This window comes from Camelus ferus, chromosome 2 (genome assembly GCF_009834535.1).
Source record: "Camelus ferus isolate YT-003-E chromosome 2, BCGSAC_Cfer_1.0, whole genome shotgun sequence".
NCBI classification, from domain to species: Eukaryota; Metazoa; Chordata; class Mammalia; order Artiodactyla; family Camelidae; genus Camelus; species Camelus ferus.
The window spans coordinates 69,375,012-69,394,691 of NC_045697.1; the positions used below are offsets into that span (position 1 = coordinate 69,375,012).

The following is a 19,680-nucleotide window of genomic DNA, read 5'->3' on the forward strand; positions in this document are numbered from 1 at the left end:
AAAGAAGCACAGCCAGAATCTAAAGATGAGAAAATGGCAGACAAACCCAAATTGAGGGACATTCTACAAAATAACTAGTTTAAAATCTTCAAAACTGTCAAGAACCTGACATTGAACGACTAAAAGAGAAAAAGACCCAACTAAATACAATGTGTCTTCTGGACTGAATTCCTTTGCTTTATGAGACCTGATTGGAACACCTAGGAAACCTGAATGATGGTAGTAATGTATCAGTGATAATCGCCTGGCTTTGACAGCTGTACTGTGGTGTTCTAGGAGAATATCCTAATTTACAGGAAATATACACTGAAGTATTGGTGTGATAGCCATCATGCTAGCATCTTTTTCTCAAATGATTCCGGAAAAAAACAAATTGTACCACTTGCAATTTTTCTGCAGGTCTGACATTGTTTCAAAATAAAAATTAAAAATCAACAACAGTAAATTAGGAAGATAGAATCTGGGGGAAAAGGTTACATCTAGTGTGAGGGATTGATGAAACTCTCAAGTGATTAAAGTGGTCCCAAAACAGATCCATCCTTAGAAAGGTTGGCAGGATGTTACAGAGAAAGTGCCTCACTGATTAGAAAGTGAGAGAAGACGACACCTCTGTACTTTCCAATGATTTCATTATTCATTCATTCAACAAATATTTATTAAAAACCTACTGTGTTTCAGACAATCTGCTAGACCATGAGCTTACGAAAATGAGTAAGAGTCTCTGCAGTTGAAGCCCTTATATTCCAGTGAAGGATGATGATTCAGAAGTCTTGTTACAATTTTAAGACAGTCATCAGTATTACATATAGAAAAAAGCATGTGACTCAAGAACACTGTCTTTAATACTCCATTTTTCACTTATGAACTTTTAGTGACTACACAATAGTTTATTATTCTATCATATTCTTTAACAACATTTTCATCCTAGCTTTTTGCGCTTGTGGGTGGTGTTAACTGAGGCATATGCAAAATCTTTATCACTTTTCAATTATGAACAGATGTAAATGACTTGCTTGATGTTTTATTTTAGAATAACAAGCATCTTCTAAAATAAGTTTCAAAGGAGAAGCTAGGGCTATAGTTATGCAAGAGACTTAACATTCTAGAAGTGAACCCTGATATGTTCTTCAACACGTTGAAAGTCATTCCACGTTCCTGCTCTCCAATTTCGTCGTCTGTCGCGAAGATGTCATAATAGGCTTGTAAACTGCTTTGAGATGCTTTGAAGAAAGACATCATAATTACAAAGTTCTGTTAAAATACAGGTTGCTTATACCCTTGGCCTGGGACTAACTATTACCGTGGACGTATTAATTCAGAGTGATCCATCTAAATGAGCTCACCTTGGCAATTTTATGGTGGGTGGAACCTTACTTGGTTTTCCAACTTTTCGCCTTGGCTTCGTTTGAATCTTCCGGGCATATCATCAAGTGAGAATGCTTCAGTGCCTTCTCACTGACCCAAGAATGAACAACCAGACCAAGTAAGTCAGTACTCAATTCCTTTCCCCACTGAGGTCTCTACACCCTTCTTACATTTTTCCCATTTGACACTTTCATAACCATATTTAGCTTTCTTCCTACCATCTCCCTGTAATTCAAAAGGCAATTTAGACTCCCATATGGTTGCCATCGAAGCTAACAGATGTCTAGCAAATTAAAACAAAAATTATGACTTATAAACTGCTGATGTATCATCATCCCAGAACATCTTACAATTTATAGTGAATCATAAGATAAGGCTTCCCACTTGATGCCTCCCGCAAGGTTCCCTAAATCTCTCTCCTCTGAATTTAAGCCCTGTGGAAACAAATTAGATGCAACATTCTGCCATCAAACTTGGATAAACCTCCACTTAAAGACACAATGTAATATTTGAAAGCATATCAAAGAGAAATTTGGCCTCAAGTATCAAAGGCTTTCTAAACTCTGTACAGCAAAGAAAAGAGAACAATGACTTGATCTCCCAAGTCATTCAAGCCTTCCACTGGTCCATTGGGCTTTTTTCAAATAAGATTAAATCTGCTGAATCCATTCACCTCAACTTCTTGGCACATCTTAAGAGGAGCATTATTACCTGGTAGTAAGGATGCCGGAGTACCAGGCTAATAAGGTATTCTAGAAATTCTATAGCCAGGATGAAATTAGTATGAAATCTGGAGACAATGACACAAACCATATTCACCATTTGTTAAATACTGAGACACTGTGCTGAGTCGTACCTTATTGCATCCTTGAATCTACAACTCTATTGAATGATGTTATCTTTCCTTTATAAACAAAATTAAGGATCAGTGCAGCAGACTGTATTTTCCAGAGATGGTCACAACCCACAACCTTGACACTTGTCCAACAAAAGAAGGAATTGCTTTCTTTGCCCCTCCGAAATTGAGCAGGTTCCACATATGCTTTAAACAGTGGAAGAGATAAAAGTGACACTGGGCCAGTTCCGGGAGTAGCCTTAACTGGCTGGAAGTTTCTCCTTCCAGTCTCAGAGACAGGGAGAAGCCATGTCTAGGTGCCCCAGCCAACAACCCTGGCTGAGCTCTCAGCAAGCATCACCTGCCAGTCATGTGAGTACGCCATCTTGGGTATCCCACCCCTGTGAGCCTTCAGGTAACTCCAGCCCAGTCCCAGCCCACTGCAACTGCATGGGAGATTCCAAGTGCAAATCACCCAGATGAGCCTGGTCAAATCACAGAACTATCAGATACAATACAATTTTATTTTAAACCACTAAGTTTTGGGGTTGTTTGTTATGTAGCAATAGATAACCAGAATACTGAGAGATCAATTTACTTCCCTAAGAACAGTGAAGTATTAGAGCCAGAATATAAAAAGTTCCAGAACAAAACATCTATTAATGGTGAGTAATGAGATGTGGGGGTTCAGTACCCAAAAGAAGCAATTTTAAAATAAAACTGCCTTTCTCTTCCCTCCCCCACCCCAGAGCAGCCTCAGGGTTTTCTGAGAAATGTCCCAATATGGTGACACTCTCAATGAAATCAATTCCCTTCTGGCTTGAGTTCTTCCAATATAGAATAGGGAAAATAAGATTTTCCCCATTCCCCCTGATAACTAATGAGAAAGGAATCTGTACAAGATGTTGACTTTGTTACTTAGAATATCATTACAACCATTATAAAAAGTATTCAGATTTTGCACATGAAACTGTAATAATAAAAATATATTTAATGACTCACAGGACTACATTTGAGATTCAGAGTGGGGAGAGGAAAGAATGTATATTATGCCAATAAGTGAATAAGCCAAGAAGAAATTAGGGAAAGATTTTTCTTTTTAATGAAAGGATCTTTGAGAGAAAAAAAAAAGTGGCCTTCAGACAAGTCTCAGTAAGAGAAAAAGTCTATAATTTAATAAGTGTCCCAATATATACTTCTTTCATGATATATTAGTGCCCATTTCTTCTATTTTTCTTCCCTGCATATTAGAGCTCAGTAGACTCATTCTTTTTCAGAACCAGAAAGAACCTTACAACATGTCTAACTCTTCATTTTAACAGCTGAGAAATTGAGGCCTAGGGCAGTTAACTGACTAGCAAGAAGTCAAACTACTCATTAGTAAGAGAGCCAAGCTCTTAGTGCTGGTGCTACTACGTTCTCAATTTTTATTTTCCCAGAACCTTACCTCAAAATGTCTTCAATGTTTTTAAATTTCTAGCCTAGAATTTCACAATGTGAAAATGGAAAATTAGGAAACCATGCTCTCTGTGATCAATCTCTTGTTCATAATCTTGTAAGAGTAGCCCTGAGTCTGCCGTTTCTGGCAGTCGCAGACAGGATGGTGACTCTGTACAGAGCAGAGGCGTGCAACTGTACAGAAGCAGCCTAGCAGTTACTGACCCCAGTCATTCAGTCACTAACATCTTAGTCTGAATAACTGTGATCAAATAGCATGGCCACCTGCCTGCTGACTGTCACTCTAGAGACCAGGGTACTGACAAACTGAGAGATTCAAATATCGGGTAATTTTGAAACAGACAGCAGATTAGGGAAGGTGTAAAGGGTTATGGGAGTGGAAGGCTTCAGGCACAGAAAGGAGGAACAAGGTGTGTAAAAAGCAAAGTAAGAGAGGGGCCCCAATAACAAAGGCATCTATGAAATAATTCCACCTGGGGCAGCTGGTTTCGTTCCAGAGACTAAATCTCCTTTCAGGCATCCCATAAAACTCCCCTCCAGAGATGAAGACCTTCAAAATCAGACTCTCTTCTGGAACTCTCTATGCAAGCATGCTGCAATTCTTTGAAGCTCTCCACAATTCTAGAGGTTTTGCTACAACCTAGTCCACAGAAAATACTAAATGTGCCTCTGTACACTACAAAATTACACCAAACTGTCAGGGAAACAGGCCCAAATCCCTTTATTTCTTTTCCACCTCTTGCTATGAAACTGCAGAGAAAGCCCCTGGGTGCCTTTGTTGCCTGGTAGCTGAAATGTGCAACTTTTGGAAGTGTTCAAGTAGAACCAAGAGGCTTGGACTCACTACCCTCACAAGATCTGGCCCCAATTCCGTAGTCCCTGACTCTCAAAGTCATGAAAGTTTCAAGTTCAAATAAAATCAAAATGCCTCACTCAGAAATGTGACGACCCACCACTTTTAAACATTCCCAAGAGGGACTGAAAAAAAGAAAGCAAAGAAATAATTTCTTCTTCCTATATTTGTAGCAGTGTCTGACTGCAGGGAGGGGGTGACTGCTAACAGGAATCATGTCTCATCCCTGACAAAAAATTGCCTGTGAAGGACTGAATCTGGTATTTATTCACGTGTCCCCCCTCATTATCTTTATCAGTCCTTGAGGCCGGATGACATATTGATACAGAAAGTGATCTCCAACCCCTTCCACTTCCTTTCGCAAAACATGCGTGAGTAATGCAGGATGCTCCTACAGAAAACAGAAAATGAAAACAAAATAGCCTGGTAAATGCGTGGTAGGAAAAAAAGAATATAGAGAGCTATATTGACAACTGTTCTCATAGATGTATATGTTTACAGCAAAGGCCTAAATTAAAGGAGAATCAAAATAAATACCCCCTGTGTTCAGACTGCTGTGGATTATTATTGATCCCACCATTGGGTTTTTGTTTATCTCATACTGAACCTATACTGAACAGCAACTTGGAGAACCCTCCAAACCCCAGACAGCCACCATCTTTACTTTCCATGGGAGGAGAACGGGGAGAAGAGTGCACAGTAAGGAAGAGGATGGGATGGGATGGGATGAGATGGAGAAGAAAAATAACAAGGTCCTTGAACCAACATTTTCCCCTTGTCCTGTGAACTCTTTGTCTGGTTGCTGAACATGTTTGTGAGATCAAGGAAAAGAAACAAACAAAAGAGTAGGCGTCCCAGCCTAATTACAATAGGTGCCCAGCACACTGTAGTGCCAGCAGAGCATGGTTTGAATCTTTCGTTCAAGCATCTGCTCTCTTGATAGCCCCCTAAAGCATGTCTCATACACCTTCTCCTTTGCGTTTCTCCAAGGTTTCCCCCAAACGGCCCCGCTCCATGTCACTCCTCAGAAAAGGAGGACGTGAGGCACGAACACATTGAAACATATGTTGATGGTGACTTATTAACCTGACAGTAATATAAAAGAGAAAAATAAATCCCTCAACCCCACAAGCCCACTGCTCAGTCCATTATGCAAAAGGAGCGCCTTCCATATGAAGAGGAAGAGCGTGCAGTAAACGTTATTTACGTACACATTACAGAACCATATACCACGGCATCTGCATCCTACACAAAGCCTGAGATGGTGCAAGAAGATACACGCTGAGCATGGCACAGACCAGCCGCGGCAACACGGAGCCAAGCCCTTGTCCAATCAGATCCTTGTTAGAAGGTGGACCTGAGGGTCGGCTCTACCCGATTAGCCTTCCCTATTATGACACCACGCTCTGACCAACATCCATATCCCACCGGGAGCAAATCTCATTCGAGTGGTTGCTCATTTCTCAAACGGCCGAGCCCTTTCTTTCATCTGCATCCCTGCTATTCGTCCCTTAAAAAGCCAACCCAAGGCCTGGGTGCCCCCTTTCCGGCTCGATTTTTCTTTTTACCTCTTCTCATTCCTAGAAAGGATTAAATGTTTATCTCTCCAACGCGCAGGCTGGAAAAGCGGAAGGCAAATGCCTTTCAGTGCTCCGGCAAGCTCCCAAAGGTCTGCGAAAAGTAAAGGCAGCGAGCAACGTGGGGGAAATCGTCGCGAATCGACCGGCCACAATAGTTGAAATCCCAGAAGTGCTCCAACTTACCCAAAATATGACATTGAAGCCAAATATGAAATACTTGATGCAACAACTGACTTCAGGACCCTTGTAATGCTTCCCGGACATCCTCTGGGTTCATGAAGACACTTGCCCCGGCAGCCCGAGTTTGGAGCCCCGGAGCACGGTTGCTCGGAGCAGCCCGGCGGGAAGCTGGGGCTCAGGGACGCTGCTTGGGGCCGCGGCGCGGCGGCCGGGGCTGAGCAGCGCAGGGACCGACCGGCGCAGAGCGGCTCCCGCACCTCCAGCCCCTCGCGCGCCGAGGCCGCCGGAGCCGGGGTGGCCGCGATCCGGCGGGGAAGCGCGCGTTGCAAGACCCGAGCTTCGCTGAAGCTGGCCTCGAGCACAAGGCGAGCTCCTAAGTCCCTCTGCCAGGCGATCTGTCCGTCGGTCCGTCTCCGGGCTTCGGGCAAATGCGGCCGCGGCAGATGCTGGTGGAGACGCTACTCGCTCCCTCCCACCCCTCGCTCCGCCCGCCGATCGCTCCGCCCGCTCAGCCGGCAGCTCCTCCGCCCGCGCCGCCTGCAGCTCCGCCCGCCGCCCGCCGCCTGCCGCCCAAGCCTCAGCGAGGTGCGCGCGCGCACGGGCTCGGGCGCTCCCGGGCGGCCGCTGTGCACCACGTAGCCGCGCCGCCCCTCCTTCCAGCGCTCTGCGCTCCTCCTGCACCCTTTCTCCCCGCCCCTTCTCCGGCCAGCTCTGAGCGCCGCCGACCCCCCGGGCACTGCAGCGGGGTAGGTGGGGAGGAAGGCAGGCAGAAGGGAGAAGGAAGGGTACCAGAGGAGAGCGCCCATTGGGAGCAGCCTGGAGGAGTGACCGGGATTGATAAGCAGTGGGTCTCCCTCTGCCACTCGCAGCAGCAGGCGGCTTCTGGAGGGACGCGGGGGAGAGGGTGGCTTCGGGGCGAGAGGGTTGGGTGAGTAGCAATCCTGAGTGAGAGTCCCACAGCCGACAAGCCTCCATCTGGGTGTAGTCACACTCGCGCCCCCTCCACCACCCGGTTACGTTGCAAGAGAACACGCCGGGCCACCGAACCGGAGAGGAAATGGGTCGTAGACTTTGCTGGGAGCAAAGGGGAAGGATAAGGTGTTAGGGAAGGGGGAGAAAAGAGAGACGGGAAACGGAGAGGGGTTGGGGGGGAGAGCGAATCTGGAGGGTTGCACAAGAAAGCCCCCGGAATCCCAGTGCTGTGGCTCCATCCCAACCTCCCTATCTGCGAGAGGAAGAGGCTTATCCTAGAAATGGGGACGAGGAAGGAGAGATGGCCCAAAGGAGTCCTGACCGGGGACACGATCCTCGCCCTAGGTCTGTTTCCAACAACACAAACCCAGCTGCAAATGAGTCCCCCACCCCCCGCCCCGAAATGGAATAGTGCCCGAAGGAACTTGACCGGTCCTAACTCTAAGGAGGAATCCAGAAGGAGTTGAAGGACGATCTTCTGGGGAATCTGAATTGGGTTTATAGCTCATGACCGATTAAGCTTTTGACCTCTGAGAAAGATAGAACGTGGCTGGAAATTGGGTTGTAACCCTACCCGAGAAGATCTGCCCATGAGTTGCGTGTCTGCCCACCTCCTGGAGGGTTTCATGGGTTCTGGCAAGCCAGTACCAGTATTTCATGGAAAAAGAATGAAGAACCGCTCAGAACTCTGTAAACATCTGTGGGAATTTTTTTTAAGGCTTCAGAAAGCTAGAAAGAGATGAGATCAGGAAAAATTTCCAGCCCCACCTCGTGTAACCTGGTACTGGGGACAGAAATCTGCATGTTTCCTAAGGTCCCCAGGTGATACTTAAGTATACTTAAGTTTGAGAACCTTTGGCATAGGATTTCCCTAGTTAACTAAAAGTAAGAACTTTTCTCAAAAACTAGCTAGCTAGTTGATAACCTTATGGAGCAGCAAGAAGTTACTTTTTCTTGCAATAAACCACACGTCGATAGGCTTGTCCTTGCAAGGGATTGGGGCCATTCTGAGGTCACAGATAGGAGCCAGGGTACCCACAAAGGTGGAAGGAGATCTGACCCATTCAATACCCCAGAACTATGACACTGGCTAACAGTAACTTTAGCCATTTGGATAAACTAACCCTCTCTCCCTCAAGTGTCCTCCACTTACCCAAAACACTCAGCATACTACCACCAATCTGGTAGACTTCAAAGGTAAAGTCTGCTTTCAGCAGCAGGTTCCCTACTAACAGGAAGGCACTGGCAAGGTTTACCTAAGTCTATTTGTGCTATATTGTAATTCTTTCCATATATAAATAGAACAGTTGCTGCAGATTCCCAGATAAGTCAGAGGAAAGGTCTATCTTAAGCTGATGTGACACAATTTAGAAAAGGACTAGAAATTAGATCCAGCTGATGACTGAGTTGATCCCTAAGCAGGATTTATCTTCAAAATAAAACTCAACAGAGAAGGGGAAGTTCAGATAACTCACTGGTAATTTGGAGGGCAGGGGGTAGCTAGTTGAATTCTCATTTCATATGTCAAAAGTAAGTTCTACAGATGCACAGACATAGAAAACAAACTTATGGTTACCGGAGGGTAAGGGAGCTGAGAAGGGATAAATTGGGAGTTCGAGATTTACAGATACTGACTACTATATATAAAATAAACAAGTTTATACTGTATAGCACAGGGAACCATATTCAATGTCTTGTAGTGACCTATAATGAAAAAGAATATGAAAACAAACATATGTATGTATATGTATGACTGAACTATTATGCTGTACACCAGAAATTGACACAACATTGCAAACTGACTATACATCAATAAAAATAAATAAAAAGTAAGTTCTAGGAGGATTTATGAGTTAAATATACTTTTTAAAGCAAACCAGAAAATAGAATACTATTTGTTAAACTCTGGCTAGAAGCATTCCATGTAATGGTGAGCACTCTGGACTCTGGCTAGAAGTATTTCTCAACTTAGAAGCAACAGAAGAAAATAATCAATGGATATGTCTGGGTAATATCTTAAAACTTCTGTGTCAAACATTGTTTTAAACAGCAACCTAAATCAAAACAAACAACAACAACAAAAATAGTGATGGCAAATTTGAAAGAAGTATGAATAGCTGTATTATAAGTAGGGCTCATACAGGTAAGGTAAAATACAGAATCTCAATGATTGAGTATAAACAGAAAACAAATAAATCACATACAAAGAAACCAAATAGTAGTAAATATATGGTGAAAAGTAACCTTAAAGTAATTAAAGAAATAGATGTTAAAACAAATCGCTGATAAAGATACAGAGACAATAAGCATGCTTTGCTCATACATTGCTTATGGCACTGTAAAATGATACTGGCCATTTGGAAAGCATTTTGGCTGTATGTTACAGGTCAGAGTGCTCCCCTACATTTTGACTCAGCAGTCCCACTTCTGGGAATTTAGCCAAAGAAATACTTCAAAATAGGGAAAAAGTTATATCCTGCACGTTGTACGTCACAGCATTATTTATATTGAAGACTTGGCCACAGCTACAAGAGGCTAGAGTAGGGGCTATCCCCAACTTCCTGTAGCCACCTGGAACCCTAGAGTAGGGGCTATCCCCAACTTCCTGTAGCCACCTGGACCACCATGTGGCTTCACATTTCTCTGCTTTGCCCAGAGCATTCCTGGTCTCTGCCTGAAGCAGCCTCCCTGCCTGTGTCTGTGAGCTGGGCTCTCTTACTTATCCTCAACATTTTTGATCCGCATTTAAAGGCTCTGTCTTTTGTTCCCCCAACACCTCTTACATTCTCTGCATTGGCGCTTGGAGACGACCTGTAATTACTTGTTTACCTGCTGGTCTCCTCCACTCCACTGCGACTCCTTCAAGGGTGTGGTCTATCGCCTTTTGATCTTAGAATCACGAGCGCCCTGCACATGTTTCAGGTGCTTGAGAAATATTTATCTAAAATATGGATGAATCACTGAGTCAGACCTTTGATAGACATTAAGGATGCTGATCATAAAGAGGATGTGGCAATGTGTGAATACATTATAATGTTAATTTTTAAAGGTACTATATGTGGAACTATCTCAAAGTAATATGAAAATTAGATGAAAAAAGCAAGGTACAAAACAGTATACATAGTAGGCTACCATTTTGTAAAAAATAGTTGTAATAATAAAGTGTGTTGGCATATTTCCTTGTTAATGGGTAGGCTACGTATGGAAGAAAACAAAAGAATGTAGTAATAGTTTAGGGGATTGGGGAGTACAGACCGCAGGGCTAAAGATATAATGGGAGGGAGACCCGCTTTATTTTTCGATGAGATTACTGCTTTTTTTTTTTTAATATACTCTTCTGTTTTCAAAATTTGTACCGTGTATGTGTACAAATTTTGTACATGTATATAATATGCCTGTTTTGAAAAAGAAGTCAACCTACAAAACTGTAGGCGATTATACGAAAAAAAGTTAGGAGTTAATTCTTGCCAAATAATAACAGTTGTTAGATGGTGGGACTGTGGGGGATTTCGTTTTCATGTTTCTGCTTTCCATTTTTTTAACATGGTTATATTGCTTTTACAATTACATGGATACAACTATCAATAAAGACATAAACCAATAACTAAGGAATCATTCTATTTATTTCAGCATAACTTTTCATGACTCAATCAATTCTGACCTATTTTAAGGAGGGGAAAAAAAAAAAAAGAGTAATTTTCTCCCTGGAGATGTTATAGCCATCTCCTTTATATTTCTGAGGTTGAAAAAATGGTTAATAAGTTTAATTACTGAAAAGTTAATCAGCCTTTCAAATGGCAGTGAGAGCAGGTAAAGCATGTTCTTCTAATAGTTGCCTAGCTAGACAGCAAGATATGACAACAGCATGTTAACCTAAGACACCAAATTTAATGAGCTTGTCAGTCTCTGTGTTTCCCACCCACCTTTCCACCTCCCTCCTCCCTTTCTTTCTCTGTCTCTCTGCAACTCTCATCCTCTATTTTCCTTTTCCTGCTCTGTGGCCAGCCCTGGTGTTTGCCTACCCACCCCCAATGCCTCCTTCCTCTCAGATCCCGGGTGGTGTTCCAGCATCACCACTCTTTTCACACCCACATGCTTTGGGAAGACCCAACTCCAGTGAATGAGCCTTGACCTTCTGAGCCAAACCCAGCCTCTTGCCAATGTCTGGTCCAGAAATGGGCATGAGACAACTTTGGCCAATGAGGAGAATCTGCTGGTAGTTTCCTCAAGTCAAAGAGATGTCCTCTTTTCGGCATTGGACTTAATTGTGTTTGGATGTGACACCTGGATCCTCTACAGCATGACCATAAAGACCACTCCAAAGATGGCAGAGTGAGGAAATGAAAAGAACCGAGCCATCATCACCTGGCTGATTTGTTACCTCAGGGCTTCCTGTCCCAGGAGAGAATGCGTTGGTGGAGGCACCCTGAGGGAGGTTTTCTGTTTCCTGCAGCTCAAAGTGTTCTGTTTTAAACACTCTCCTTCTGGTGTTCTCCCCCGACCCTTTGATTTTCTCTTCTTGAGTCACCAGCAGGGTTTCCATGCTTCTCTCAGCACCACTCTTTTTCTCCTTATCCCTCCCCCACCTCTTCCCCAACTGTTCCTGTCTCTCTTCAACTACACAGGGGAAACCTTTAGCACAGTCTGACCAGTTCACACCCACTCCTTTCTCTCGCTTTCTCAACCACAAAGTGCTTCCCCACCTCCAGCCACGTCTGTACATCATGGCTGACAGGTCAGAGTTGATCCAGGCGGGGCCAGCTGGAGAGTCTGTCTCTCTCCAGTTGAGATTCCTTAGAAAAGGGATCCCTGCACATGGCTGAAATGGAGGTGATATTTTCAAGAGGTGTGAGGGGGGGAGTGCTGTGTTCCCAGGAGGAAGCCAAGACTCTCTCTGCAGAAAGAGGAAGGAAGCACAAACACAGAGAGAGACTAGGTCAGAGTCTCTGACAGCGTGGGCTGTACATTTTGTGCTCTGAAAAGCTTTCAGCCCTGCTAAAGGCTTTCTACTTCTGGATTTCTTCAAGAGGACCCTATCCTTGAGGTTTATGAGGTTTTTAGATAGAATTCTTCCATGGCATCCCATTTTGGCTCAAGCTACTTTGCCACAGGCATCTCATATTTGAAATCAAAGAACCTTGATTAAAACAGCAGGTCCTCCCACCTCAAATCCATTACCTAATGAAGTAGACTTAAAACATTTTTTAATTGGCCATAATGTAAATTTTTGTTATATTAGTGAATTAAATATTGTGCCTACTGTTCTTTGGTTGAAAAGGGAGTAGATTAAACTATTAGATTTCTCTAAAATACAATGGATCCCCACAATCAGTACCACGCCTATGCCCTTCTGGCCCCACGCCCACACATACCCATTAAAGAAGCTAGTTTGGAGGCCCCAGGAAGAACAGAAAAAGAAAGCATGTCTCACTCATAAATATGATTAAACAAGCATATGTAGAACACAGTTGTTTTACTTTTTAAAATCAATTATAATTGCTTGTGTAATAAAATGAATTCTTTTACAAAATATGACAGAGCAGGCATTGATTTTTTTTTTTTTATTCCACCTTCTTTTGGAAATATCACCTCAGTTTCCTCTTGCTTTGGAAATAGTGAGGCCTCTGACTCAAGGTGCCAGGCCCAACTCTCACCTCACTAGGGCAAGTGCATGACACACGTTCGGTCAATTGGAAACCCCCTTTCATGATACTGCGCAGGGGGAGGGGAAAAAAACCCCAAAACTGCCAAGTTCACTGACTGCAGCCCCCGGACAAGTCTGAGGCCACCCTTAACACCTTCGGGATCCTCCTGGGTCTTCTGCCCTTCCTCTGGTCCCATAAGCTAGCTTCCTTCCTCCTAGCGAATCTGCCTTCTGATTAAATCACTCAGTGCCTGTTTTATGGCTTAGACCATAAAATTCCTAGTCAATACTATGTGAACTTTTGAAGCTGCACTTTTCAGAGACAAATGTTAACTTTTTTTTTTCTGATTTCCAAAATAGGATGTTCTCATTCTGCAATCTTTAGAAAATACTGGAGACATTATTAAAGAATCACCCATGACAACATTTCCAAAGAAAACTACTATCAGTATTGAATATTTTCTTCAATAATATTTTTGTATGATTGATCTCATTCTGCAGAGAAAAAAACTTAAACCCATCATATTTTCTGTTTGCCAGTGCCCAAAACTGGCATAGAGAATTCCTCCATCAGAGTAGAAGCAAGTCCACTCAATTTCCCGGCTGTGGATACCAGTCAAGATTCTAACCTCGTCGCCCCATATCGCTAACCCTTAAGTGATTTGCTTTTCCACCTCGTATCAGTCTTTGTTTCCTTTTTTGATAAGGCAAACATGCATGCATGCTCCCCTACATTCCTAACTCACTCCTCTTCCAAACAATCTCAAAATGCCATTCCATCCCACCAACTCCACCCTTCCTTCCGTCTATCACCAAATCAAATTATTTTGCAGTTAAGCATTTCAACGCCTTATAAAATCTGCCCCCATTTAACACTAGGCATGCTAATCATATTCAGTAATTTCCTCTCTCACTGTTTGGTTTCTCTTACCTTCTAAAAACTTTGCTTCTGTGATGTATCTCTTTCCAATGGAACTATAATTGGTGGAACGTTGAACCTAATGTCCAGAAACAGGGAATAGACATTAGCAGATTCATCAGATATCCATTTAGGTTTTATTATGAAGAATCAATTGATTCAACAACAAATATTTATTGAGCACATCTCCCACTGAACACATCTGCAGTCATGGTTTCTGCTCTAATATTGAAATGAGCTAAGCGCTACAATTCCAGCAAAGCACAGTGTGATACAGAATCACGAAAAAACCCTCTTCCAGTTCTTTTTTTTTTTTTTTTAACTTTTCTGTAATAGTAACATTAAGGTGCAACTCTACTAGGAACAAAAACTAGTTCCATTTACAAAGATCGACCGTCTTTTTTTTTCTTTTTACATTTTTTAATTGAGTTATAGTCATTTTACAATGTTGTGTCAAATTCCAGTGTAGAGCACAATTTTTCAGTTATACATGAACATACTTATATTCATTGTCACATTTTAAGACTGACCATCTTATACGTGAATCATTTATTTGAATCAGTTCAAGACTCTGAAAGAATAACCTTTAAGATTTATACTTAACCACAGAGGTATAGCCATTGTGGAAAACAGTTTGGCTGTTCCTCAAAAAGTTAAACAGAATTAACAGATGTTTGAGCAGTTCTACTCCTGGGTATATAACCCACAAGAATTGAAAGCAGGGACCCAAAGAGATACTTGTATACCAATGCTCATAACAGCACAATAGCCAAAAGTTAGAAACAATCGAAGTTCCATCAACAGATGAATGGATAAACAAAATATGGCTTACATTCAATAGTTTATGATTCAGGTTGAAAAAGGAATATTTTGATACATGCTACAACATGGCTGAATCTTGAAAACATGCTGAGTGAAATAAGACACAGACACATAAGAACACATATTGTGTGAAGCTACTTAAGACAAGTACCTAGAATAAGCAAATTCACAGAGACAGAAAGTAGAATGGAGATTACCAGGGACTGAGGGAGAAGGGGATGAAGAGTTATTGTTTAATAGGTGCAGAGCTTCTGTTTGAGATGATGAAAAAGTCCCAGAAATGGATGGTGGTGATGGTTGCACAACATGGCCAATACTTAATGCCACTGAACTGTACACTTAGAATTGGTTAAAATGCTACATTTTATGGTCTCTATATTTTAGCACATTAAACAGTCTACATTTACAACAAATAACAAGCTGAAGAATAGTTCAAAACACAGAAATAAGTTGCTTGCACAAGTCTAAATATGATCAAAATTAAATGTCCAATATATATGCACTCCAAGGTTACGAGTTGTGTATGTTCTCACTTGAAGAAATCTAACAGAAGTGAAAAAAATGAAAGTAGAGATGATTGCATATAAAAGGCTCCCTTTTACAGAGGGATTTACCCAAGTATTCCTTTAACCAAGGAGCTTCCCCAGTAAAACTTAATTGTTCACTAATTGATCAGGGACAACCCAACAAAGGCTGTTGAGAGTGCATACGTGCTCTGGAAAGAGATGTCAGGAAGCTGGGGTCCCTCTTTAGCACACAGTCTTACCCAGGAGACCAGCCGCCTGTGTTTTTCTCCTCCCAGAGGAGCTCTGGCCCCTCTCAAGCCTCCTGGGAGCATCCCATATACCTGACGTGATGGGGATGTGGTGGTGAGAGCCTTAGCTACCTTCTCAGCTGAAGGCCTGAGTTTTTCATTTTAGTCAGTCAGCTACCTTTTCTATGAGACTGCGAACTCCTTGAGGGCAGGAATCAGATTTTCTCTGTAGTGTGTTACCTTTCAAATATTCCACAAGTGCTGACTGCATAATATTATTTACTGAATAAATGAATGAATTCATTAATAACTTTAGCATAAAATGGCAATGAAAGGTCAAACAGAAATAGTTACAAAGCAGCTCTGAAATTCTAATATGCAAGAAATCCAATTGCGTCACAAAAGTTCAGGTGACACATACAATTAAAGAGAAACAATCCTCAAAGCATCAAGTGAGCAAAATCTGTGTCCACGCTTATCCTATCTTTTCCTACAAAGGGACCTGTTTTCTATTGTGTTTGTAACTCTGCCTTGTACCCAAATGCACCACATTCACTGGGTTCACAATAAATGCTGTTGACAGAATGAATGACAAGGCAAAAAATAGCTCACAGTACTTTTCATTTTTTACAAGTGTGGAAAGCATATTAAACCATCTGCTGATTAAAAATATGCATGTTTTGACTTGCATATGAATCAAATTAACATATATAAATGCAGCATCTCCACATCGCTAGATTCACAGCCACAGCCAATAAATTTCCATGTTTCTTCAAATTCATCGATCCCAGAGTGACATGATTGAGCTATTAGGCATAAAATACACAGTAATGGTTTATAACTAAAAACTCATTTTTGCTTTATTTCAAGTCAATGATCATTTATCCTCTAAACATAAAAAAAAAAGGCATAAGATAATTGGGATTCTAAAATTATATGTTCAGATTTGCTCTATAAATACCTAATGTCACCATGGGAAACTAAAGTTTGAGGTACAGAACAGGAACTATTACCCCTCAGTATGATGAATTAGGAATAACCAAAGTACCATAGGTTAAACCCTAGCACCTTGCTGCCTTATATAACCTGAGAAATGGGAAAGGTCTCAAGTTGCAGCTTCTGGAACCTCAGCTTCCACTTGCCCCTCTGCTCCCACTGGTCCATCACCACCGCCTTCTCTCCAAGACTGTCTGGAGCAGGGAAGATTCTCTGTGAAGCAGAGGAACAACTCTGTATACTGTTGCTCTCATGGACCAGGCAACCCTCCTGGAGGGAAGAACACATCCAACTGCACACCTAGGTCAGTCGAAACACCAGGTCTGGGCCAAGACTATTAAGAGGGGGTCAACTGCTGTTACAAAGAGTGGGTTTGTCCCTTCCTCTTGACTCCTCGGCCCCACAAGACTCACCACCATCTAGAGTATCTCTCTAGGACCAAGGATGTAGCCTAGGAGGACTCTCCTGTACCCAGGCTCTCCGTTGGCACCCTGCTATTGATATATCTCTGGCAGCACAGAAATGCCCAGCACTTTGGTCATTGGGCCCTCCCAGGACTGCTGTCACTGAGCCATTGAGAACCATAGACGTTTTCCAGAGCACTGTTTTCTAGCCTTGTCTGGTGGTAAGAATCATCTAGGGCTATTGACATAAACATAAATTCCCAGGTCCTTTCCCTAGACGTTCATTTTCAGTAAGTCTATTTGGGGTCCAGGAATCAGAATTTTTAACAAGTGCTATGCTGGGGAATTTGGGGAAATACTGAGTTCAGCACATTTTCAAACTGTTCCAGAGAGTCTCATGGTAGGAGGGAGGTGCCCTGTGTAGATTGGATTCAAGCCTTGTCATCTATGGGGAAAATGAAGGTGAGTGTGCTTTGTACACTGGGTATTTCTGTAAACCCAAGGTATATCATCATTATCATAATTCTATACCTTTCGCCCCAGCTACCAGGACAATATGCATAGCTGGGGTGAGCTTCTCCTCAAGGCACAGGGCTAAGTGACCAGCCCCAGTCTCTGAGGATGAGGAGTGGCCAAAGGCAGAGGAGAAAGGGAGGAGGAGGAGGAGCAATGGCTGGAGCCTGGAAATTAACACGTGTATTTCAATCCACAGCTGCTCTGGCTGCTGACATGCAGTAAAGGAAGAAGGAGGGAGAGTCAGGGAGAAATGCAAACAGCATGAATTTTCCAGACATTAAAGACTGAATGTGTTAGCTGAATTATTCATTTATCAAACTGCCAATTTTTTTTAGTACTACTATGTGAATAAATGTGAGTTGGGCTCTCAGGAGCAACTTGGTGCTAAGATAAGCACCTATATGATGGGTCGCCATGCAAAGTTGGGTGCCTGTGAGGTTTCGTCATTCCATGAGGTTGCCACAGCTGGGGAAAAGTCTCTATGCTGGCAGTTTTGCTGCTGACTTATCATAAATTAAAGATGGATCTGTAGTTAGAGCACTGTCTCCCCCATGTACACAAAGACCAGGCCCTTCCTTAAAATACTGAGGAAGAAAATTTGCAATGATGCCAGATGTAAAAGAAATGCATATTCTGATAGGGTGCTAGGAGATCATTTATTTGAGACTTGAACAAGAAGTTGTGAGTTACATAGTGGCCTGTAGAATCACCTGGCACTAAGAAAAGGAAAATCATGCTCCAAGTCTCCTTAAGAAGATGAATTCAGGAGGAAGGGTATAGCTCAAGTGGTAGAGCGCATGCTTAGCACCCAAGAGGTCAGGAGTTCGATTTCCTCCAAGCAGAAATCAATGAAGAAACCTAATTACCTCTCCCTCATAAAACAAACAATATGAGCCAAGAAGATGAATTCAGTCTTCTGTGATTGAATATATTCCTGTATAGTAGCAGAGAAATGTACTGGTGTTTTTTTTTAAAAAAATATTTTTTTTTTCCTTAACAGAGACACTGGAGATTGAACCTAGGACCTCGTGCACACCAAGCACATGCTCTACCACTGAACTATATACCTCCCATCCCTGGACTGATGATCTCATCTGAAGCCATGATTATACAGCTAAGTATTAGCAACTCAACTCAGCAAAGGCACATTGTACAAATAAACAGCATGATGAGTAGAGCAGTTAGAACTCCTAGCTGCAATTGTTTGGGAAGATTCTTTCAAGTTTCTGAATAAATTTTAAAAGATACAGGAATTCAAAGTTAACGCTCCTCAAGCTCAGAAATGTATCTTAGCCTCTTTAGAAGTTGCGGCTCCTTTCATTGTGACAAACATCCCCAAGGAGTCGAGTTGCAGCCAGGAGATGGCTTTGGGGTAAATAGGAAGTCTATTAGATGCCAAAAGTGTATTCAGTATCAAATATGCCTCTGAATAGCCTCTTTTGACAGTCACATAAAATATGCAAAAGACACTTAACAATTCTCATTTTCAATTATAATTCCTTAGGTCTTATTACTTCTTCCTCAGATATGTATAAAAAAAGTTTTTCCATGCCTATCCTGCTGATAAAATTTCAATCACGGAAACTTTCCCTTTCAAACTAACAAGGCTTTTTTATCTCCCTGAGTTGGCAAGATAACGACTTTACAGGCCACTCAGAATTACGAGAGAATTGAAACTGGAGCAGCACAGGCAAATGAGATCCCTGCAGATAAACCACATAATTCAGGGCAGTCAGGAGTTGCAGCCTCTTCCCTCACTTAACCTTGTACCAAAGCTGTGGTGGGTAATTTAATTCCCTGAGCGCCTTTCTCTGTTGAAATGAACATGAATTTTCAGGTGACGTTAGACTGATGGAGGGGGAGGCAACACCCTGCAAAGGGAGGAAAACTGTACCAGGGCTTAGGAAATCTACCCTAATTAACTTGACGCCTTAAATCAGTTACTTCACTTCTTAAAAACCTTAGTTTTCTTATCTGAAAGGGAGGAGGTTAGATTGAATTTGTGGGCTAGAGATCTTGATCTAGAAGAATTGTCAGGGCTGGGGGTGTAGCTCAAGTGGTAAAGCACATGCCCAACATGCACAAGGTCCTGGGTTCAATCCCCAGTACCTCCACTAAAAATACATAAACCTAATTACCTCCACCTGCCCCACAAAAAGGGGGAAAAAAAAGAGAGCTAAAAGAACTCTCCAAAGTCCCTGCTTGGGGCAAGTGGGAAAAATAAGTGGGTTCTGGGCTGTGGTTCTCTCAGAACAGTTCTGTTTTGTTTACACATTGGGGTTTTACATAAGATTTCATTTTCTGAAAGGTAACCCACGGCAAGGAAAGTTTGCAAACCCCTGGACTAAAACAACTGTTTCCTTCCAGCTCTTACATGCTCTG

The 19,680-nt window shown here is 42.3% G+C and overlaps 1 protein-coding gene and 1 long non-coding RNA gene across 3 annotated transcripts in view; one reads left to right on the forward strand and one right to left on the reverse strand.

Annotated features, from left to right (window-relative positions):
* The window catches only part of TSPAN5 (tetraspanin 5), a 152,864-nt gene extending 146,107 nt beyond the window's left edge, over window positions 1-6,757 (reverse strand). Inside the window, exon 1 of one of the 2 annotated variants that reach the window (XM_032460258.1) lies at window positions 6,275-6,757. In XM_032460258.1, coding sequence (XP_032316149.1) covers window positions 6,275-6,355 — 81 coding nt within the window. In that variant the 5' untranslated portion in view covers window positions 6,356-6,757. The remainder of the gene's footprint in view (window positions 1-6,274) is intronic. The other variant, XM_006191275.2, reaches the window with a different exon arrangement.
* Window positions 931-16,665, forward strand: LOC116657539. The gene is made up of 3 exons (XR_004312660.1): window positions 931-2,079; window positions 2,317-2,321; window positions 16,655-16,665. It is a non-coding gene; the product is annotated as an uncharacterized LOC116657539 (long non-coding RNA).
* The last annotated feature ends 3,015 nt before the right edge of the window (window positions 16,666-19,680 follow it).